Below are 23,619 nucleotides of genomic sequence, written 5' to 3' on the forward strand. Positions count from 1 at the left end.
TACCAGTCTCATTACAACAACAACAACAACAGCAACAACAACAACATAGTGACCAGTAATGAGATAAGGGCTCACCTGACTTCTCATACTATAGAGCTGGGTTTGGAAACATTCTTTCCACAATTGCTAACCTCAACTCTTCTTAACTTGGTATTGAACACCACTTATCCTCTTGTTTGAGCTACTTTATTTTTCTTCCTCACCTCTTTTTCTTGCCTGTCACCTTTTAGCTATCAGTGCAAAATCATCTTGCCCCATCTTTTCCGTTACACCTTTTATTCTGCCATGTTCTGCCATACAAGTATTAGCCAGGCTGAACCTTGCTTAGCTCCCTGAATCAGACAAGATCAGGTATACTCAAGGTGGTATGGCTAGATCTGAGGTCCAAGGTGTCATGTCCTTTAATGGTCATACTGTTATATGCACCAAATTGGTCATACTGTTTATTCTCCTCACATTCTGAGCATATAGAATTGATCATCTTCACATCATGGCAATGTGAGAAAGAATTATATACTTCATTTTACAGATGAGAAAATGGCCTCAGAAAAGAAAAGCAACATATCCAGACATGTTATAAGCCAGGAAGATCTCTCTTGCTTATGAAATTCTATATTCAAGTTGGGCTAGAAATCTTGACTTATCTTCTCATGAGCTTTTATCTTGTATCCTCATCATTCATGCATCTGTTTCAAGTATCCACACTCAGTTTTGCAGAGTGTAATGCACAGAAAATTTCAGCTAACATACGGGAGACAAATCCTGGGCCTGAACTACACAATGGGAGTTCTCTCATATGGTCGTACCATAGCATTGATCTTTGTGACCTTCCATACTAGTGAGCTCTCCAAGATCTAGACTCCATCTCCTGTTCCTCTTTTGTCCTTGGCTCTGCTTGCTTAATTCAGAGATGTAGTCATTCCTGAAGTAACCTAATTTCCCTTACTACCTTTTGGACGGTTGAATGAGGAAATCTGAGGACCATTTTTCATTGAGTACCCAGATTTGTAAGCCTGAATGACTGTTTCCTCCTGCACCAACTCAGCACTAACATCAGTCTGAACTATTGTTCCAGCTCAAGAAGGGGAAGCGGGGCTCTATCCTTAAGTTTGTCACACTGAAGACTGTATCTGGAAGAAGTCCTTTAACACTCTCACATCCGATCTTGGGCTCTCTTCACTACCCCTCTCATTGTCTTCCCCTCCCTTTCTTCCTTCCCACTCCCCACTGTGTATATTACACAAACACCCCATGCAAAGAAAATTTCATTTGAAGCACTCTCTTGAGGTTTTATATTTCAGCAGGCTTTTTGCCTTAGAAAGAGTCAGTGATGATTTGTACGAAGAAAGATACTGTTCTTTTAGAAACACCCAGGTCCCCTCTGCTGTTCATGCTTAACTGGATAGGTTTTATAGATACAAAAAGAACAAGAACAGGTCATTCTTATGAAAACAGAGCCGTGGGTGAGTTCTGACATAGCGGGAAGGACCTTTTCCCAGCAGGGTGTTAGTAACTAAGACCATGTCTTCTTCCTGGACTTTTCCTTTGTTCTTCATTGTCTGCCTTTCATTTCTTTCTTTCTTTTTTAATTTGATATGTATCCACCTTTTGCTTATGGAAAAAAAATGATTCAGGCACACCAGTAATAGAAAGCACAATACCCCACTCACAGAGTGCCCAGTGTTCCCGGCGTGTGAATAGTACTCTGACCCCTTGCCCTCTCCCCACAGCTGTGTCATAGAGGCCTGAACTCAGCTAGCCTGAGGTTTTGCACAGACCTTCCCCTGTCATGGAAGAGCAGAGGTTTACTTTGACCAGTTGGGCTGGATTTGACCAGCTGGGGCTGGATTTGAGAAGCTGGCAATTGAATACATACTGGAATAGGTAATGGTTTAGAAGTGTCCTTCTCAGTTTTACTAACAAGTTATGAGGAGAGAAGCCTGGCCTGGGAGAGAGACGAGGACATGTTTAACACTTGCACATATGCATATATGTGCATATCTCTCTCTCTCTCTCTCTCTCTCTCTCTCTCTCTCTCTCTCTCTCTCTCTTGCTCTCTCTTGCTCTCTCTCTGTATCTGTATGTATGTGTATGTATATGTATATGTATATGTATATGTATATGTATATGTATATGTATATGTATATGTATATATGCACCCCCTGGAAATTATATATAACCTACTCCTGGCCACTTGCCACATGGGCAGCAAACTAGAGAATACATTTAAGATACCAAGTGGGAACCTTTGGAAAATATAAGAAACAATAATTTCCAGAGTCTCAGTTCTGTCCTAGAAGACAAACTACTTTACACTAAGGTCCATTCTCAGAGTAGGATCAAATTTCCACCCCTAGAGCCTTCCCATTTAAACTTCTGGCTTCTAGAGTGAGAGACAGACCATTTGCAAAGTCCATTTTGAATCCTTCACAGAAACAAAACTCTCTCAGATTCTGGGAGGTTAAGTTAAACAATGAGAAAATGAGGAGAAATAACATGTTTGTATTTGTGTGGACCTCTTCAGTACATGTTATGAACACACAGAAACATAAGGCAAGACACCAGAGGAATTTCCCATTCCAGCTCTTCCTCAGACTCACGCTTTGGACAAACCTCTGACACCACCTGGATTTGGGTTCTCTCACCTGTGAGGTGACAGTTGGACTACTGCTCACCAGGGTCCATCAGTACTATTGAGGTGCTAACACCTACCTTTCTTCAGCCTATCTAGGTGGGACTGGAAAGTTCTCTGCCCTGACAGCTTTGGCTTAACTTCAAGAAGAGTTGACACTCTTCTTGTGCCTTTTGATTACTGAGCCATCAATCAAGTTTTCTTGAGGAGATGCTTGAATTGGAGTATTGAGAGATTCAAGTCTAATTAAATTGGGACCAAGTATCTTAGTTACTTTTTTATGGCCTTGACAAAATACCATGACCAAGACAACCAAGCTGTGAGCATATTATATCCTCTCTGCAGGCAGAGAAGCTAACTGGGAATGTCATAGATTTTTGAAACTGCAAAGTCAACCCCCAGCTACTCATCTCCTCCAGCAAGCGATTCTCCTAATCCTTCCCAAAAAATTCTAGCCCTGGAGACCAAGTATGCAAACATGAGCCTATGGGAGCCATTCTTATTCAAACCACCACACCGGACGACAGTCTGGATTATTCCAGCTCCAGGATTCTAGAATTCCATAAAAGGCAACCTTTTAGATGGGTCTGCAGACACCTCCCTGCGATTCATCAGGCACTGTTTTTGTGCTTTGTATGGTGGTGCCTTAGCATACACCACTGATGCTTATGCTGACTTTAGGAGCTCTCTGTGTAGGATAGAATAGTCCTTGGGTTTGTTTGCTTTTCCCTTTTAACTGGTTTGGCCTCGTTTATTTTCTAGAATTTGAAGTTTTGGACTTTCTGAGCATTTTGACTCATGATCAACCTTGTTCTCTTGATATGCATTTTTAGAAGACAAATCTGACCTTGAGAACAGTGTGATGCAGAAGAAAATAAAAATCCCCAAACTTTCTCTCAGTCATGTAGAAGATGATGGGGAGGCTAAAGACTATGGGGAAGAAGATTTACAGCTTAGACACATCAAGGTAACAAAATCTTTGCTATTTCTTGGACATTCATTGGACTGACTCCATATTTCCCAGTGCTAAAGAATTCCAGACTGGTCTCCTTCCCCATATAAACATCTCCTGGTGTCATCAACCATGAGCTTTGTTTTGTTTGTTTTGGGGGAGTAGAAGATACTTAACATCAAGGACATTTTCCCTGTAGCCTACTTTTCAGAGACTCCTCATTTAGATTGTACAACTGGGCACAGTCCCATTGGCAGAGTGTGCAGCGTCATGACTGCTGGAGATTTAGAACAATGTGCTTTTCCCTGGCACACAGCTCTGGAGAGGTCACAGCTGAATTACATGGACATTAAGCAGCTGTTGGTCTTGGGTAGCAGTTTACAGCAAGTCACTATCATATTGTCCCAAATTGCTGAGGGTGGATCCACTGGGAAAAGATGTTGGTAAAATTTACCAAGAGCATCTGTGGGATGCTGGGTTGGATGAAAATCTCTTCATGAGGTTGCATTTCCTTGTTATGTGCTCCAGCTGGGCTCTCCTGTTTGAAAACAAACAAACAAAAAACTGCTGGAAATATTGTTCAGTGGTCTAGCTTTCTACTCACTTATCCCATTCTGTGAGTATCCAGAGAAAGGAAGAGGGAAGAGAAGAAAGGTACTCTCCGCTTTGTACTCTCATTTGCCACACAGGTCAAGAACATCCCCAGGGTGGAGTACAAAAGACAGGGTCAATCCACTGCACGGCATCCATCCCCTGATGTGGCTCTGGCCCAGTGCTGGCCAGGGTTCTCACAGTATAGTGATGCGAATGGATATTTAGATGATCGTTATGTTCTAGCAGATATATTCCTCTCTTCTTTATCTCAGCAGATAAAATTACCAGGACTTTGCAGTGTTACTCAATCTTAAGTCATGAGTTTACCTCATTTTTATTACCTTCAGTTTTCCAAAACTGGAAGGTTGAGTCAGACCTGGCCTGACATGGTTAAATTGTGCAGAATCTTGCTTGCTCTGGTTGTCTGTATCGTCTACTGTGCCTCTGGGAGAGCTCATAACCCTTCAACCCTAGGTTAAGATTCAGCCACTTCTGTAGCTCTGCCACCCTCAATTGGAGCTTTGTGCTCCTGAGCTGAAATCCCCTCGGGTAGCTGAACCCCCAGTCCCTGGGTGGTCATAGATGATTGTCTTCTAGATGAACCTTCCTCCCTCTGTGCTGTCCGGCTAAGGGAGAGGCTGGCCGAGGTGAGAGCAGGAACTCTGGCTTGCACATGGGCTTCCATTCTGCTTCTCACTCCGCGGCATGTAACTCCGCAAGCCTGGGACCCTGGGAGTGGTTCTTCCCCTCTCTAGGGCTCTGCTTGCTTACCTGCAACAGGAAGAAAACTGAAAGCACCCCAATGCTAGCTAGCATTCTTTGAAGCTTTCGGTTGAGTAAACATTTGTCAAGCTCCTGCCAACTGCCAGTCCTGAGTGAGTAGGCAGCAGAGAACCAGAGAAAACAAGACATATGCACTGCCCTAGATTAGAGTGGGTGGGGATTTTGACGTCCTTCCAAACTGAAGCAGATTTAAAAAGGTTACAAGATAGAATCCCATGCATGTGTATGTTCCTCAAGAACGCTTTGGGCTGGCCAGATTATTTCCCAATTCTTTGAAAATCCACACTGGTCATCCCATAAGCAAGTGACTGTCCAGGTACCACGGAGGCTAGGGAGGGCTGGGAAACTTAGAAAAGTGGTCCTGATATGTGCATCCAAGAGGCCGAGTGCTGGATGGAAAAAGTGTCAGCATGACAACCAGGGCCTGTCTGTGCCACTAGCTGTTTGTGTGTTTTGCCAAGAGCACTCTAGTCCTCTGTTTCCCCATTTGCAAAGTGAAGGGCTTTGACTGTGTCTGTAACAGGTTTCTTCAAGCACTGATGTTCTGTGGTTCTGTGATTCTAGGATTGTCTGGGGAAATATTGAGCTGCAGTCCAAGAAAGTCCCAGCTGCCCTTGCCTGAACTGATTCTCGTTATCCTACACAGAGACCGGAGGGGCGGAAGCCTAGTGAAGCGGCCCACAAGAGTATCGAGGCAGTGGTGGCCCGGCTAGAGAGACAGAACGGCCTGAGCCTGGGCCATAGCACTTGTCCAGAAGAGGTCTTTGTGGAGGCCTCACCGGGCACAGAGGACATGGACAGTCTGGAGGATGCTGTCGTGCCCCGGGCTCTGTATGAGGAGCTGCTGCGAAACTACCAGCAGCAACAAGAAGAGATGCGCCACCTCCAGCAGGAGCTGGAGCGGACTCGGAGGCAGCTCGTACAGCAAGCCAAGAAGCTCAAGGAATACGGGGCATTGGTGTCTGAAATGAAGGAGCTCCGAGACCTCAACAGGAGACTCCAAGATGTGCTACTCCTGCGCCTTGGCAGCGGTGAGTGCCCAGGCAGGCCACTTACCACTACTCACGGTGGGAGGGGCCCCTTCCTGCAGGATAAAGGGGAGAAGCAGGCCAAGTGCCTTGAGCTTAAGGGAGGACAGACACTTGGCTCAGCAGTTACCCCAAGGAGGAGTCACTCTCCTCACTAAATGTGATAGGAGGCCATGGATCCCACATTGGCCACACCGTGGTAAGAACACTGGGGAATATGGTTCAGAGAATGTGAGTGGATAGGATGCTTGCAAACTGCCCATTAGGTAAGAAGTAGCTCAGGGATTTAGAGTAGCCCTCCAAAGAGAACTCAGGACAGTAAAGGAAACTGGATGGGACCTGAAACACCTACTGTCCCTCTGAGCCGGAAAGTGACAAAGGAGGGATCCTGCTAACGTGACGTGAAAGTTGAGAGCACACAGTTATTTGCAGGGGTATGTGGAAGAGACTTTAGGAAGGGCCTGGAAGGGGCTCTATCCAGCAGCTAAGGAATTCAAGGCTAGCACTCACGAGTATGAGACATACCTAGGGCATGCTAAGAATGCTCCTGCAGATGACAAGGATACTGAAAACTACCATCCTGGGCAGTCAGGGCTTGCCTTGGTAAGAATGAGAGATTAAAATGCTGTTAAGGACTGGGAGCTGTATGTAGCTCAGCAGTAGTGTGCTCTGTAGCATGTGCAGAACCCAGGGTTCGATCCCACTTTGAAACGAAACAATCCAGAAAGCTTTTGTGCATTGGATGTATGTGGGGATTGGTACAAAGATACACAAAACTCCTTTGCTTTGCTCACAGGAGAACCACTCTGACCTCTAGGTTTTCTCATCTGAAGTGGTGTCAAGGCTAGAATGAATGGATTCTAAAAGGCAAGAGACTGAGCAAACAACAGACAGACAACCGCCTGCAGAGTGTAAGACTCTAGCAGTGCGTGCGAAAGGCGTGGCCAGTCAGTACTGAAAAGGTTGCTCTACCACATGCTCACAACCTCCGAGGCCTCTGCATCAGGACACTTGGCTCAAAAGAGGGAGTAAACTAGGTTAGAAACATGGGTCCCGTCCCCAAAATTTAAGCCAAATATGTGACCACAGAAGGAAGGTCTCCATTATCTAGATACACATTTATGAGCAGAGTCCATTTTAGATCTGTGTGGACAGGATGCTCTCACAGTGCCCCCTTCCTATTTGCAGGCACCTCTTGCTTCTTAAGTGTGTCTTCATGGTGATGTCTCAGTAGGTCAGCCTTTCTTTCTGTCCTAGACACAGAGGAGAAAACAGGGTAGGGATTACCGGAGAGACAAACCTTCAGCTCACACCACATCACTGGAGCCAATACCCTAGAAGTGTTTCCACTCTCCAGCTGCCTTCATCTTGGCTTGGGTGCTAAATCATAGTTGGAGAGGCTCACGATGACACTGAAAGTTAGATTCACAAGGTATTTATCACAATAAAGCATCAGTGAGAATCCCCAAGTGTGAGAACGAAGGCAGTGTTGGTGCTGTAGTGCAGGTGGACTGTGGGGACAGAACGGAACTTTCCCTGTTTCCTGATTTTCCAAGGAAGGGCTTTTGCTTTGATTGTGGCAGGCCTTTTGTGACCTTCTTTAGAAGGATGGGAAAGCCCACCAACTGCACAATCTCTCCACACCAATTTCTCAGCTCCTGGGGGGAATTACCTGTTTTGCATGGTTCTGAACTGAGTTTAGACTCCAGAAACCACCCTGACCTTGGGCAGTAGCTGCATTATGTGTAGACAGGTGCCTCTTTTCATCATAAAACACTTGACAGTCACATCTACCCCTGACTATACTTGGTATCTAACCTTGTCAGGCTTTCTCGTCCTGCAGGACTTAAATGTCATCATAATGCCCAGTGGCCATCTCTTCTCTGCTGTGTCACTGTTGCTCCCACAGTGATATGGGATATAGGCACAAGTATGGGCGAGGCTTTCACCATAGCCACACACAAAGCCCTGTACTCTCAAGGCAGCAGACTTCCCGGAAGTCACACACATCCTCCTCCATTTAGGTACATTTAATCTCCATTCACTAACGCGTGATAATTGATGCTAAAAACAAATCCACACAGTTCTTAATAATCAAAGGGTCTCTGCCTGTATAAGGAAATATATATATATATATATAATGGATGTACACAGGCCTGGATTCAAATTTCAACTTCCCTGCATTTTAACTCTGTCTTTGAAAGGTTCTTTCATTTTGTATGTCTTTTCCTCCCTTTCTAACTCCTTTCCTCCTTTCCTGGTTCCCCTTAGCATGCAGGCATTGTGCCTAGTGGTGAATAATAGTCACATACATTTGGAACACACCCACACATGTTCACACATATTTGCACATACATACACACATACATTCATATGTATACATACACATACATACATTCATATGTGTACATATATACACATATGCATATACGTAGGCAAATACAAACATATACACAGAACACACAGGTATACAACACAAATGTATACACGTGCGCACACATATGCATGCATGTATACCTTGCCTTCTGCCCTTAAGGATCTCACAAGCATAGAGGGCTATGGGACAGCAGATAGAAAACATCCGTTTTTGGAAGATTGATTTAAAAAAAAAAAACCAAGCTGGAAGACCTTAGTAGGCTTGAAAAGTGAGTTTTAATGAAGGCAGGGGAAGGATGAGTTGCAGCCTAGTCAACCAGGAAAACTCCGGACCTCAGTATTCCACTCCTTAGAGTGGGACTGACATCAGCCCCGTTACAGCTCTGCTCAGATACCGTACTTACTCCTTTACAGCGTTTGGAAGAGAAGCAAGATGGGGTCTATTTTGGAGTTTAAAGCTGGCTCCCCCAATCAGAAATTGGCCCTGTGTTGTTGGGCAGGTTTACCCACTTCTCTACTTCTCATTCTGTTTGACATTGGGAGATAGAATGAGTTATAGATGTCTGTTTATTTCTTAATTCAGCACCACCGGATACTTTCCAAGTCTACCTACCAGGAGAGATACAAAGAAAGTAAAAACATTGAGAGGTGGGTAGAGGGTGGGGTTGAGGTAAATGTGTAAACATGCAATTAAAATGAAGAGTAACCAGTTGTGGGGGAGGGACCCACGTTTTTGGGCAACCCTCCCCCTCCCCCGACTCTGGGGAAATAGTTACTCTGTAAACACTAAGAGAACCAGGAAAGGGAGAGACGATTGCTGGGCCTCGGTCAATATGCCCTCCAAGGCCTGGGATGGTGTGGGCGGGCCCTGGCTTCTTCCTTGCTCTTGCAGGGCTCACCAGCCATCCTCCCCTAGGTTCCCAGCTCAAGGCCTTGTCCACACTGGGTGCTGGATCACTTAGACCTGCCATTTATACAGGTAATCAGAAGCAGGTTGGCTGGTAAATGGAGAGATCTGTTTTAAAAGGGTTTCTCCCTGCGTGAGAGAATCACTGCTGAATCCTCCGGGTAGTGCACGGTAGCTGGGCAAACTGGAAAGCAACAGCCTGGCCTCTGGAAGCTCATGGCTATGACAACTCCAGCTGTGGAGATCAGATTCCTTGGGAGCCAGGAGTTGTAAGGACCCAAGGACAGCAGGGTGGCAGCAGTGGTGTCAGAGGTGTGGCTGGGTGATTCACTTTGTCATTGTATGTTCACTCTCTCGCTCTTCCATTCATTCTCTGAAAGTGGCAGCTGTGTCTGAGGGCAAGGATTCTCTATGGGGTGGAATCCTGGTGCTTCATAGAACTGACAGGAGATAGGAGGTTGTCCTCATTTTTGCTATTGAAGAAGCAGGACCACACTGGTCCTGCACGTCTCTCTATAGCGCTTCTCTTTAGCACTCTGACTTTTTTGTCACCAACATGGATGTGACTTAATCATCCTTCATAAAGGACTGTCTGTTCCTTGTCTATGATCTTAGCCAGGAAAACAACCCTTTCTGACAAGACATATCTACACACTGCCGGCCCCACCCCAAGGTCATTTATTTCAGTATTTGTTACAGTGTCAAAATTAAACAAGGCACTGGTAGGGTCTGGCTGCATGTCCAGCACAGTGTTCAGTAAACAGCAGTCTAATCCCCTGCAGAGAGTCCTGCTGAGGATGTAAAGCATAAGGGAATTACTGTTCACAAGGCACACATGCTGATTATGAGACTCTTCATTCATTTATTCATTCATTCATTCATTCTTTTTCAACAAATGCTTTTGGAGATTGTGCCAAGACAGGGATAGATGCTGAAAACCTAGAGGTGAAGGAGACAAAGACCTTCATGAAGAACATCTGCAAGCTAGTGGGGTAGTGTTTCAGAATGGGAGACGACAGTGTGCAGGAAGACAAAGGAGACAGGTGACAGAACAGTTGGGATGCAGTGGGTAAGGAGCACCGTGTGAGAGTGGAGAAAAGCTGCGTTTCATGGCCTCTCCTCAGCTACTCCCTGTTCTTTGTCTTTTAAGTTACATTTTTATTTACCTGGTGTGTGTGTGTGTGTGTGTGTGTGTGTGTGTGTGTGTGTGTGTGTGTGTGTCTGTCTGTCTGTCTGTCTGTCTGTCTGTCTGTCTGTCCTGCCCATGTGTTTGTCTCTGTATATCTGTGTGTGTGGTGGGACTCGGGGATAGACCCCAAGTTCATCAGCTGAGCCATCTCACCAGCCGGAGTCTCTGCTCTGAATAGGTAGAAAAAACCCAAAGTTTAGTCATTCATGTTGGCGTGAACCAAATAACATAGTTCAGGTCCTTCTCTACCAAACTCCAAGGAATATGAAAAGGAGTGGACATGCCCTTACCTTGAGGGTGCTCACAACCCTGGGGCCACAAACAAGGATACAACCCAACACCAGGCAGAATAAAATTAGTGTTTTATTTAATTGCAGGAGGGAGGTGGATAATGACTTCAGATTTTGTGTATAATTTGTCAAGGAATGTAGGCACAGATGATGAATTCTGACCAACTAAGGAAGAAATAAGAAGAATAATAACAGTAATTTACATGTGATGGGCACTTTACAGGTTTCAAAGCACCTTGACATTTTTATCTCATTGGACTATTCCAATAGCCTTATTGCAAGCCCAGGTAAGGATTATTATCTCCATTTGAAAGAAGAACATGTGAAAGGAAGAGATAATGTCCCTGTTGGCTAGATCATAAGCGGGCTGAAATGTTTGAAGAAGAGAGCTGTGGCGGCTGGCCTGCATATCTGTCTTGGCTCTTCAGAGCTGGATTGCTAACACTGCTGTAGCCCTCTGAGTTTATGCCTTGTGTTCTGTCCAAGGTCTGTTAAAATACCAGCTTTGATCTTTAAAATCCTTTGTGGTCTGAGCTGGCTTCTGTACGCCCAGGTCTCTGATGCTGCCTTGAAAAAGACAGCTAATGTCAGCCGGATGCTTCCTGCTGACTTCCCCTGTACTGGAGGCAGCCTGGCCTTTGGCAAGAGAGATTACTTAGGCTTGAATCTCACTTCTCATAATTTTTTACCTGTGTGACTTGAAGCAAAGGAGTTAACCCTTCTGAGTCTGTTTTCTCCTCTGTGAAATGGGAATCTTTAAGCCCACTACTTCAGGCAAAAAACCACTTAGTGATTTAAAGTCTGCATGGTCCCTGGGGTCAGAACTTCAGGATTTTGAGTTCTAGTTCATGTGTAATGTCCTTCATTTGCTTTGAACAACTTACTTCCTCAGTTTTACTTTCTCTGTCTACAAAACAGAGTCACTGACCGCCCCAACCAATATGGCTAAGATGATTAAATAAACAGTGCAGTGAAGATGTCTGCCATACCCAAGCATGTCGTTGTTCCAGAGCTCCTACAGTGACCTGTAGGGTCGTTCAGGGATGGCATAAGACAGTGTGTTTACAGTGCCTAGCACCTCCCAGCCGTTCTTCCTACAACAGAACACAGAGATTGCAGGGAACATTTAGTCTAAGCTTTAGAGTATATCTTTAAGCCATTCAGTTCACAACTATGTGATCTATAGTTTTAGAAATGCCCCGTCTCGGTTTTCCTGAGTGGAATTTTACCTTACCTCCAGTCCCCATCTGTCTCAGATCCCATCCCCAGTCTCAGAGATCACGAGTCCCATCAGTTCCTTCAGACATCACCAGATAGAACTCTGCCTCCTCGTCGCTTAGGTTTTCCTCCCTGAATCCCCTGTCTTGTCTTTAAGCCCTCAGCTCTCTCTCACCAATGCGCAGGAACACTAAAAGCGACTGGATTTTGAGGGAGGCTGAAGAGGCTGAATAAGAGCCATGATGTGAGAGTAAAGAAAGCACTGGAGGCTACAGTTCTCCCAAGGGCGCAGTGGTACAGACTGTGTACCTGGTGCTGCCCAACTGGATGTCACAAAAGGAAAGATCTGCTAGTGAGACTGGGGTCATTTATCTGAGTGAGAGTGGCCATCTTTCGCTCTGAAGGCCTTTTAAGGTTTTTTCCTTTGTTAGTTTATCAGAATTACCCACCATTAATGCAGATTATTTTCAAATGTGATCTCAGTTGGTGAAATAAGTCTAGGCTCTCCTTATCCTTTCTCCCAGAACCCGTTTTCCCGGGGATGGGGTGGGGGTGGGGGTGAGGGATGTGAGGCTGAGGGAAAGTTCCTCCTGCCCTTTTGGCATCTCTGGGCTCTGCCTTCAGTGTCGCCCTGTGACAGGCTTGTTTGCTGCTGACTGTGCCCATCAGGAAATGCAAATGGCAGAGGGTTTAACTTAAAGCTCACTTCCCCTTTAGATGTGCCTTGGGGCAGACACTAGAAATTTTTTACACATAAAGCCACCCTAGCCTTAGGTGGGCTCATCTTTGGGGAAACAGGCTGCTCCAAGAGATTAGGTGACTTGCCTGAGGCTACAGGCCCAGGAAGAACCAACTTTCATACTTAGGCCTATCTTATTTTTCCAAACATCAGGCTGCCTGATCAGTCACTCAGGCCCTGGGCCTCTAGAGCAGTGTCTGCTACCTGCCTCTGAATTCTGAAGCTTGAAGACACACTCTTGTACAGGATTCCCGCTTCATTTCTTCATAGTGTCTTCATAGCCAGGTTACATGGCTTCAAGATTCTAACCATGAATTTCCCATAGTTGTCATGGACATTGTGTTTTTAGGAAAGAGATAATTTATCCTTTCATTCTCATATTAACAATTAGAAAAACTGCAACCAAGAGGAAAGAATGTGGCTGTGTACATGGAATCTGAGTATACGTAGGGATTTCACCATGAGGAAGCTGTGGCCCCAGGTTTCTCAGCTCTCAGGGGAGGGTGGAATCCTTTTGACCACTAGGGAGTCCCTAAGGCCCAAAGGCTGCCCACACTTGCTGTCCTAAGGAGCTTTCTGATTTGGGAGTAGTTCTCACAGAGACCCAGAGTTCACATAGTCCAGCCTTCCTGCAGGGTATAAAGCCTTTTGCAGCCTTCCTGCAAGAGATGACTGGGCCACCTATAGCAATGGTTGAGACCTCTCAACCTCCTTTAGAATTGAGTGTCAGATATTCTGCATATCAGATATCTACATTAAGATTCATAACAATAGCAAAACTGCAGTAATGAAGTAGCAACAAGATAATTTTATGGTTAGGGGCCATCACAATATGAGGAACTATATTAAAGGAGCACAGCATTAGGAAGGTTGAGAACCACTAGAACCACTATCATGCCCCTAGACATAGGAAGCTCACTTCTGCATTCCGCTTACCCCCTCCTGTCATTGAATAGCCAGGATTATAGGGAAAAGTGTTTGTGCAGGAACCATCTATAGGATACTCCTCTGTTCTAGGCCCTTTGCTGTGCATGAAAAATGAAATGGACAAGACTCTGTGTTTTAAAAATACTGTTAACAGCAAACCTGGTGTTTGCTTGGCTCTTGAGCCTTTGATATTAGGGGAGGAGAGAGGGGCCTTTATACTGCTGGAGTATGGGTGCTGTAGGTGGATTTAGAAGGCCTCAGATTAAGCAATTTAGTTATATCCTATGCAATAGGAAACTGAACAGCATTTTAGAGTTGTAAGAGAGACTGACACAGAGAACTGAAAGAAAAGCCTGTTAACACCTCTGGAAAGGAAAACTAGTTAAGGAAGTGCAGTCACATGGTAAGTTCTGCATCCCTGGGCCTCCTGGCCTCATGCTCACCATTACACAACATAAGACCCTCTGCTCTCCACACCACTGGGGCCTCAAACTCTCACCCCTCCAACTCTTTCGATTCCAGGACCAGAGGCCATCTGGTAGCCATTAGTGCTTGTATGACTTCTTCAGCACTGCTCTAGCAGGACAAACCCAAGCTACCTTGGCATGTCTTGCCATGTTGATACTATGTAGGCCAAATAGTTGGGCGTGAGTGGGTGGAAGAGAAACAGATGGAAAGATAGACTTATGGTGGAGTGAAGTATGGGCTTAGAGTTCCCAGAGGTTGAAATGAGTTTCGGTGACTCTCCCCACACTCTCTCACAGCTGTAGACTTCCTCAGAGATGGCCTGAAAGAGTATTGGAAGGACGGAGGAGGTGAGGGTCCTGCACAATGGGGATTAGAGGACACAGGGAGCCTGTGAAACCTCTGGAAAGTGGTGTTAGCTGAGGAGAGGTAAACGGTTGAAGGAGCAAGACTCAGGAGAGCCCAAGTTCCCTGAACCTGAGCAGGCAGTGCTGTGTGGCTTCTCGAATCACTGTGCCTCACTGGCCCTCCCAAGGACCTAACAAGGTCATTCTTCAGGGCTTCAGTCAGGGTTAACGTTTTTCCTTCAGCACTTAATGAATACTTTATAGGTGCTGGGTGATGAGGATACAACAGCGAACAGGGCTGTGGCTGCCCTGCTTCTGTCTCTTAGCATTTCTGCTTTACTCAGAGATGTTAAACAGATAATAATGGTGAGGTAAAAAGATTTTCTAAAAGGAGACTTTCTTGTTGTAAGATACTTAACTTAGATGACAGTCAATAGGTATCAGACCTCTGTCCTTTTCCACCATGTAACCGAAAAATACTTCGATGCCCCAACGCCATGGGCTTGGGTCTGCTTCCACTTCCTCTTATTTTGAAGGGCTTCATGCCTTTTCTCACACCCATTTCTGCCCCGCTGCTCTCTGGTTCAGATTCTCCGAGAGCCTGGCCAACCTGGGAGGCCTCCATGTACGCTGCTGGGATCTCACCCAGCCCAGGCCTCATGCCAGAATTACTTTTGCTTCAGCCAAGCAAAGTCTGTGGCAACCCTTGTTCACAAACCACATTCAGGAAATGTAGACGGAAGAGGCCAAGGACCAAAGAACTGCCATTTGTGCTGATGACATTCCTAGACCACACTCGGCCCAGCTCTGCCTTCTAGGATCACTTAATCACTTGGGACCTTTCCCTCCCCAAATACGTGTAGATTGTCAGACTGGCCACATTGTGGTCAGGCAGGGAGCCAGCGTTTTGTCCCCTTTCCCTTCACTGTATGAAGATACTCTACCAAGGGCCTCACCCAACCATCTCCTGCCCATCCTCCAAGCATATGTCCCTTGTTCTGAGGCAGTCCTAGTGTTCTCCAGGTGCAGCATGGCTGCTTTTGCTTCTGTTTCAGAGTCAGCTCCTCAGTGGTTGTGACATTCTGTCACCTCTGTCTCCAGCTGCTTGACTGTGAGACTCTGAAGGCCACATAGCTTCTCAATGGCATCTATTAGGTATGTGATAGATTCGCTGAAGGAAAGAGGCCAGATTGCCTCAGCCCTTGTAGAAGCTAAGAAGGTGGGTAAGAAGGATGGCCACACTGGCAAGTCTGTCTGCCCTGCCTGGAGCTCTCCCTCTTCCCAAGGCCCTTGCTTCTTTCCCTGATTGTTTATGTCACTGGCTGAGTACAGATTCCTTTCAAGACAGCAGATCATTGTTCTCTAAATCCGCAGTGCTACACGTGCCACAGTGTGTGTTCTGTCTGCCTTCAGGGGTTTTGACTGTGCACTTTGGAAAACTAGGCTTGTGCTTCAAACTCATGATAGACACCTAGAAATAAGTCTGATTTCATCCTTTTAAGAAGAAATCTAACATGTCCAAACATGTATAGCATTTGGAGACACGGGTGACCTCTAGAATTCCTTGAAATCACATTAAGTAGCAACTTTTCAGAGTTAAAAGTAAGGCAGTACAATTTCACCTCTTTGATATACCACCAAGCAGACTGTTTTCCTCTGTGGCCCAGTCCTCATTTTACAAGCGGAATCACCAGGGCTGAGAGAGGTAGAGGTTCTAAGACACAGGATTTATGCCTTGTCCTCTAACTCCACTGTGCACCCGCCACATCTGTGTGTGACATTGCAGAGTTTCACGTGCAGAATTACACACTTCCAGGCAGCTGAAGTATTTCCTGTTTGTTCTGGAATCCCAGTGTCTCTTACGGAGCTTCTGTGGTGATGGGGTTGTGTGTCAGTTGTATAGTGACTGGGTTCATGAGTGACTGAAGAAGGAGGTGCTGCCTTTTGTGCCCTTAAAAGGGCTTTCTTTACTTGGCTGAGAGGGTTTTTTTTTTCTCCATGGAAAGTGTAGTTTCCCCAAAATAAACCTCAAGTGTATGTCACTACCTGAATGCCAGTGGATCAAAAGGCCTTTCTCTTTTCTTCCTACTCTTCCCACAAAAATGAAGAAAGTTCCTTTGTTACCTAAAATATCTGCTCCAGAACGCACAGTGTTGTCTCCCAGCGCAAGTGCTTATTATCGTGGCTAATTTGGTCACATGTGTTTGAGGCAGAACAATGCCTCAGAAATTTTAAAAAGCAAAACAGCAATCTGAAGCATTTGTTGTAATGAGATGTAAATTGCCAACATCGGGAGTAGAGCCGACTAAAATTTGCAATGAAGTGATCCCCCCCACCCCAGCATCTTAAATTAAAAGCACTAGCGGCCCTCCCGCCCTCCCTCCCTCTGCTCTCCAAGGAAACAGCATAAGGCTTTTTGGTGGTGGTGGGCTTTGTTGGATTTTGTCCTTTTCTTTCTTGATTCTGCAATACTGAACGTGTCCCATTCATCTGCCATGTTCTGAGCCTCTGTCCCATGCCTGCCGTTGGTCCTCTGCTATTCAAGAGTCCTGGTGTCCCTTGGTCATTCCTTTTGTAAATATGAAAGCTGAGTTCAGAGATTAAGAGACTTTCCTAAGATCTTTTATCTTGGAGTACACCCTCCTCTGCTAAAACCCCTTTTCAGCGCCTCCCTTGCTCAGACTGCAGCCCTGGTTTGTACGTTCTGTATCACAGTGTGCCAGAGGGAGGAGGCCGCCCGCCACCAGTGTGAATGATTCTGTCTCAGGCTCGTAAGAAATGCTTTTCCTTGAGAGCCAGTAACCTCCATGTTTGACAGCTCTGCTAGTCTCTGGAGAGATGAGTCTGGGCATACGAAATGGAGTGGGGGGAGGAAATGGTTTCAAGACCTCCTTCTGTACAGGGTCTTGTGCTAAGTATGAAGGGCAAAATCAGATCAATGGTTCCCCTACACTCACACTCACTAAGTCATGGGTTAGCAGAGCCAAAAATAAGCATACAAGTAGATGGGTAGGATTAGACAGTGGGGGCTAATTTACTGAGTACCAACTCTGTGCCCCCCTCTGTGTGTGTGTGTATAAATATACATATATATATATATATATATGTCTCCATATATACTTCTCTATATATCTATATATAGATATGTCTCTGTGTGTGTCTCTATCTGTGTCTGTGTATCTCTCTCTCTTTCTGTGTGTGTGTGTGTGTGTGTATACGTATGTTTTGTTTGTTCAGTTTTCAATCTGTCAGGTTTTTCTCATTTCTTCCTTCATGTGAGGGAGGCTAGGTAAAAAGTAAATTAAATCTTACACTAAGAATTTGACCTGGTGCCCAATGGTCTCTGACAGAGAGAGACAGTCCATTCCCCACCTCTGCTCAGCTTCATAGCCTAGGTGAGGTGCCACATACATTTATGGAGTAGGGATGGTGTCAAAGGGCACAGAGGAGGGTCCCAGCCCTCCTACAGTACATTCAAACCCAGTGTTTAATCCCAAGCAGCCAGGAGGGAGAACTACCTCTCTTTGGAGGATCAGGGTCTTATGGAAGAAGCGTCATCTAAGTTAGGCCTTGAGTCACCATTGGAGTTTGGACAATTGCACAAAAGAGACAATAGAAGCACAGCTGCTGCAGTCAAACAGACGGTGTCTGTGTGGAGGGTACGGATGCCACTTAACTGGAAATCAGTCTCAGGAGAATGGACTAACAGGACATGAAGCCAGAGAGAGGACACTCCTGTTCTAGTGTCTGCCAATGTGGATACCGAGTCATTTATTTATAATCATACCACCACCACCACCACCACCCGAACTTTCCATTCTAAGTAGCTGCTTCTAAAGTTAATCTAGTCCTGATTTCTACTTCTTGGACTGTACAAGGGGTTACAAACATTCCTTCCTACCCACACTTCTTCCCCGAACACCCTACTTAGCATCAGGGACTTCAGAATCTTTGCCCACACTTATCAGAGACTTATCCCCTTCAGCCATCTGAGCCCTTTGGTGTCATAGAGAATTTATTAAGAGCTCACCATGTGCCAGGTACCCCACGCTCTCCAGGTACAGCATGAGTGAGACTGCCCCTGAAGAGCATCAGTGTAATATTGAAAACAGGTAGGGGTGGCCGGGTGCCACACAGCTTGCAGGTTATAATACAGAGACTACTACCTAGAAACAAGGCATCAGATGGAAGCTACCTGGCTGGGAACCAGAGAAACAGACAGAAAGGCAGAGACCTAGGACAACAGGACAGACAAGGAGACAATCTGAATTCTAGATATATAGAGAGGCTGGTTGTTCTGGGCCTTCATGGGCTGTGGTGGGGATGGTAAGCAAGGAGGAACAAGGTCATGGTCATGTGGAAGTTATCTTTGGAGGCCATCGAGCCATTGTAGTTCTTGTTTGAGAGAAGGTTTTATGTGGTCCAGGCTGATCTACAACTTGCTATCCAGAGGCTAACTTTGAATACCTGACCCTCCCAAGCATGAGTGGTGAGATTAGGGCCATAAGCCTTTGTTTAACAGTCTTTTCTCTTAGAAGGAAAATGAGGTTTCAAAAATTTTGTAAAGATGATCTATGAGCGGTGGATAAATGGCCTTCTCAGCCATTTCTCTTTTCTGTCACTGAACATCAGAGCAGGACGAGAAAGCACGCGCCTCAGCCCATCTTTACGGGAAGGCAGAGTACATTTTCCCCACCTGAGGAAAGACCAGATGATTTACTTATTCACGTGTTGAGAATTCACACCTGCAGAGGGGAAGCTTCAGCATCTGCTTGTTCTGGAGACTCTGGCTGCAGTCTTTGTCATGATCCTTTCTTCTTCAGCCAAGGTTTAGAGAACACCTACCAGGTTTTATGCACAAGGGGAAAGATAAGAGCTTGGCCTGGACCTTGCATAGGGCACACATAGGAGATGCTGTCAGAAAGATAAGGATGCTGCTGTCTGTGCTTCACTCAGCCATCTTCTCCATCTGCAGCTCACTCACTCGAAGTCACACAACAGTAACAGAGCGGAGCCAGGCATGGGCCCAGTCCGTATAATGATGTACAATGTATGTAATTTCACCTGCCTTTCTGACTACCATCCATTCTGTGGTCAGCTTTGTGCCAAGCTCATGCTTAAATCTTTGGAGAATACAGAGGGTCTCTCTTGCAGTCAGCAACTGCTAGCTACCAGCAGCTCAGAGATGATACTCTCATTCTGGAAAGCCCCGCCATAAGGACTTGTACCAACAAACTCACATCTGATGGCATTCCCGCCATCAGTCAAAATCGAGGTTACAGCAGCTGAGCACAGAGTCCAAGGATTCAGTAGATAAAGAGCGTGGATCCCAGTTGTCCATTTGGCCAGGATAAGAAGTCTCACCCCAATTTCATCCATGCTTAAGCTAAACGCACAGCACACAGCGCCTTTGATTTTAGTCAAGGCCAGGATGTGAAACTATAGACTTTGGAAGTTGTTCTCTCGAAGACAAGTTAATCGAGTCATTTGGCCTTATTTACTCATTTTCTCTGTTCCTTGGTAATCAAGACACAATAGATGATTAAAAAAAAAAGAAAATCTGCCATTTTAAAAGCTAGTAGGGAAAAAGGCACCCTAGAAACAAAACAGCAACCGTTTCCCCAGCCTCCTTTCACTATTTAAATCTCACGTAATTTGTGTTGATTGCATTAAAATAAAAAGTGAGTGATCGCTGTATCTGGCAATCAGCAGCTTGCCCTGTGTTGTATTTTAATTTCTTGGTTGGAATGCCCTTGCTCAGACCCCAGGTCCCAGGAAGGGGGATCCTAGCCACCCCCCCGCCCCTGCCCCCAATAGCTTTCCTCATTTCCCTCTGTCCACATGACCCTCTCTCCACAGGCTCCAGAGAAGAGTTTGTTGGCAAGCCCACAATTTGCATATTCTAGTTAACTGCTATCCTTTCTCCAGCAGTCTGAACTGACCCTAGTTCCTATGCAGGAAGCTGAGTCTCCTGCCATTTTGCATAGACACTGACACTCTAGAAGGTGTCCCTTAATCATCCTTAATTACTAAGGCCTAGTAAAATTCTTGCCTCACAGTGCATTGGAGTCTGGGTTTAAGTGTAGCATAAACAACAAAAATAAGCTAGCTTTTTCTCTAGTGCCACTATATGCTGATAGATGCATAGTTAAGAGTATTTGCCTTTTATTTTCCTTGGAGTTCTAGACAGATCTCTTTTCTTAACTGCCTAGGTCCCGCCATTGACTTGGAAAAAGTAAAGTCAGAATGTCTCGAGCCCGAGCCGGAGTTACGGAGCACTTTCAGTGAGGAAGCAAACACGTCGTCCTATTACCCCGCTCCTGCGCCTGTCATGGACAAGTATATCCTAGACAATGGCAAGGTAGTGTTTTCAGCTCAATATCCATTCCCCCAGGTGCTTGCTAGTCAGGGAAAAGGTGGAGGGCACAGTGGGGGCTTTGTGAAACCCCACGTGGCTACCCAGCCTCCCAGCCTAGCCCCTGGTGACTGTGGAATTTATTGCATAGTAACATAGGTTTCCTGGGACTTCTCCTTGAACCCCTTTTAAAAAAAATATTGAGTTAAAATAACTGAAACTAACCTGGCATTTTAAAATAACGTATTTATAAGAAAGACTTTTTAAAAAAAAATAATTCCTTTGACAGTTTGATATTCTCCCTCACTTCCCATGAAATCAGATGCCTAGAGTGCACAAGCCTAACTCAGTGAATTACTCATTTAGAGATAGCAACTCAGTGTATGCCCATTCACCATTTACAAAGTAGACGTTCCCAGCTCTCAGCTCTGTCCTGGGTCAGAGGGGTAAATGAGCCATACCCCTTGTCTCCAACTCACGCCTACAACTCCAGGGATACACATCACTCCTCACAGTTTCTCTCATGACTCCTGAAAACAGATCATGAATGAACACATAAGCCCTGGTGGTAAGGAGAAGTCTGTCAGAGCCCTGTGTCCAGGAAGCATCCAGCTTTAGTGTTAGACTCTCTGCCACCACCGCACACATTTCAGACTCGCCTCTCGCCTCTCCTTGGTACCTGAGTACCCCATGCTTTGGGTGGTCTCCCTAATGAAAAGGAGAGATTCTCCGACTTGCTTTGTTTAGATACATCCCCACAATTCTCTGGCCTGAACCTAAGGAAGTATTGTCTAGGTGAGGAAAAGAAACGTGTTTATCTCCAGGGCTGTCTTGGATGTGCTACTGTACTCTGCATCGCTCACTGAGTGCCTCCTCCTCTGCAGGGCCAGGACTTGATGAGGCAGGGTATAGGCCTTGTCTTTGCTCACGAATCAGGCTTTCCCTGTAAGCTTTGCAGAGGAGTGGAGGTTGGAAGCCTGAACCTTCGCTCATAGCACAGCTCTACTTCTGTACTTCCTGTGTGAGGTCAGGCCAATTCTTGGCCTTCCTGGTTCTCTGAGCCCTTATCTATAAAGAAGCAGACTGGATGGATGCTTTGCACAGGCCGTTTTGGAGTAGAAGTGTCTAAGTTTGGTAAACCTCCCAGATTGAAGCTAGAACGGCAGAGGCGTTTTGGGTCTCTTGAATTCCTTTTAGTCAGGACCACATTGTAGAGTGATTGTAGAATTTTTCTTAAGTAGCTTCCAAGAGAAATCTGTTTCTCTCTTGCTTTGAAGGCTGCCAGGCAGCTTCTGAGTTCTGCTACAAAAGTAGCATTCTTTCCCAAGAAAATAGGTCTCAGAAACCTTATTTAACGTTAGACACACACGGTAAGCAAAGCCTCTTTTGCTTTCCCAAGTCACTGCTCTAAACCTCACCCAGCTTTTCTTTGAGACTAATTTGTAGTCAGGCAAGGGACTATGACAGGGAGGAGAGGAAGCAGACCCTGGGAATACATGGGGACTCCTCAGGGAAGTAGGCATCACTGTCACTTGCCAATCCTAATTGTTGCTCTTTTTGTTCCTGGCTCTGCTGTCTAGCCTGACCCTTCCTTCTTCTGTGTAAGCAGAAGACCCAGTCTCTGCAAAGCCTGGGACACTGGCATCTGGTCAATTCATTTGCTACTAGAAATGAGTTTTAGCATACAAAATACTTCACAAAGTACTTTTTGAAGTCCATCCTACCAGTTGTCCTATTTTTATAACCTCTCTGAAAAGGAAAGTTAACAGTTCTATGAAATGTTACCATGGTTTGCATAAGTAGGTCTTGTTCCACATAGATCACTTTCTAATGAAGTCCATTGCTTATCTAAGATGGTTTTTATTTAAAAAACAAAACAAAAAAACCTCATTGAATCACACAACTGCAAAGACCATTAAACAGTCTAACTTATACCTATACACCAAGTAACAAATCTTGAAAATGTACCCAGAGCATGACATCATTTACTCTGTGTGACAGCTTAGAGGCAGGTGGGAACTGAAAGCCAGATCTCCTAGGTCCTAGGCCAGGGCCCAGTCTGTCTTACTGTGCCCCTGGGAACCCCACATTACACTCTGTACCCATGAATGTGCTGAGCTCAGCAAGCCTGGTCTCAGTGGCTCACCATGGACCTGTGATGGATCTTCCTGAGGCCGAAGGACGGTTTCTGTCTATTCTGTGGCACTGCCATTGAACTCAGGTGGGTGCCAGAAAATAGTTTGTTCTCTTAAGAGCTGCTCATCAGAGGTGAAACCGAAGCCATGAGGATATATTAAATATGCTCATGTTTGATGTTGCTTTGAGTTTAGACTGGCTTTGATTACTCTGCAGGAGGCAGAAGGGGAGAGCCTTGGCCTCTCCCCACTGGAATGTGCTATGGCAGGTAGGACTGAGTCAGGAAGTAAACTGTAAGTCTCTGTAGGTAAGCTGGTACTCTAGAAGGGTTGGAACAATCCTGTAACCGTTAAGCAACGTTTCCTGGACTGTGGCCAGTGTATGGCAAGCCGTGTAGCTTAAGATGACACGTGTCTGTCATGCTAAGGACATCCCTTGAGGAATGTAAGGGCAGGAATGCTGACATGCAAAGGAGGGGTGAGGATGTAGCAGCCTTTAGCTGTATGTTCTCCTCACATTCAGTTCATCTCATCTAGAGCCTGATTACCCCTCTGTGAGAGGGAGGATGACCTGTGTGGTTGAGAAAAGTGAAGTTCAAAGAAGTCTAGTGACTGGCCCATGCTGATGCTGACAGAAGAGACAGGATCCATACCCAAGGGTGACAGCTCAAGCCCATCCTCT

General features: G+C 45.6%; 2 protein-coding genes across 5 annotated transcripts in view; both read left to right on the forward strand.

Annotated features, from left to right (window-relative positions):
• Agbl4 (ATP/GTP binding protein like 4) overlaps positions 1 to 23,619 on the forward strand; it is a 1,249,712-nt gene that overhangs the window by 1,027,883 nt on the left and 198,210 nt on the right. The gene's annotated exons all lie outside the window — the stretch shown is intronic.
• Positions 1 to 23,619, forward strand: part of Bend5 (BEN domain containing 5) — a 46,005-nt gene that overhangs the window by 12,884 nt on the left and 9,502 nt on the right. For 3 of the 4 annotated variants that reach the window (XM_032900295.1, XM_032900303.1, XM_032900312.1), the window contains 3 exons: positions 3,466 to 3,599; positions 5,608 to 5,992; positions 20,660 to 20,808. In XM_032900295.1, coding sequence (XP_032756186.1) covers positions 3,466 to 3,599; positions 5,608 to 5,992; positions 20,660 to 20,808 — 668 coding nt within the window. Of the gene's footprint in view, positions 1 to 3,465; positions 3,600 to 5,525; positions 5,993 to 20,659; positions 20,809 to 23,619 lie in introns of all 4 variants that reach the window. The other variant, XM_032900320.1, reaches the window with a different exon arrangement.

The sequence above is a fragment of the Rattus rattus genome, chromosome 1, assembly GCF_011064425.1.
Source record: "Rattus rattus isolate New Zealand chromosome 1, Rrattus_CSIRO_v1, whole genome shotgun sequence".
Lineage (NCBI taxonomy): Eukaryota > Metazoa > Chordata > Mammalia > Rodentia > Muridae > Rattus > Rattus rattus.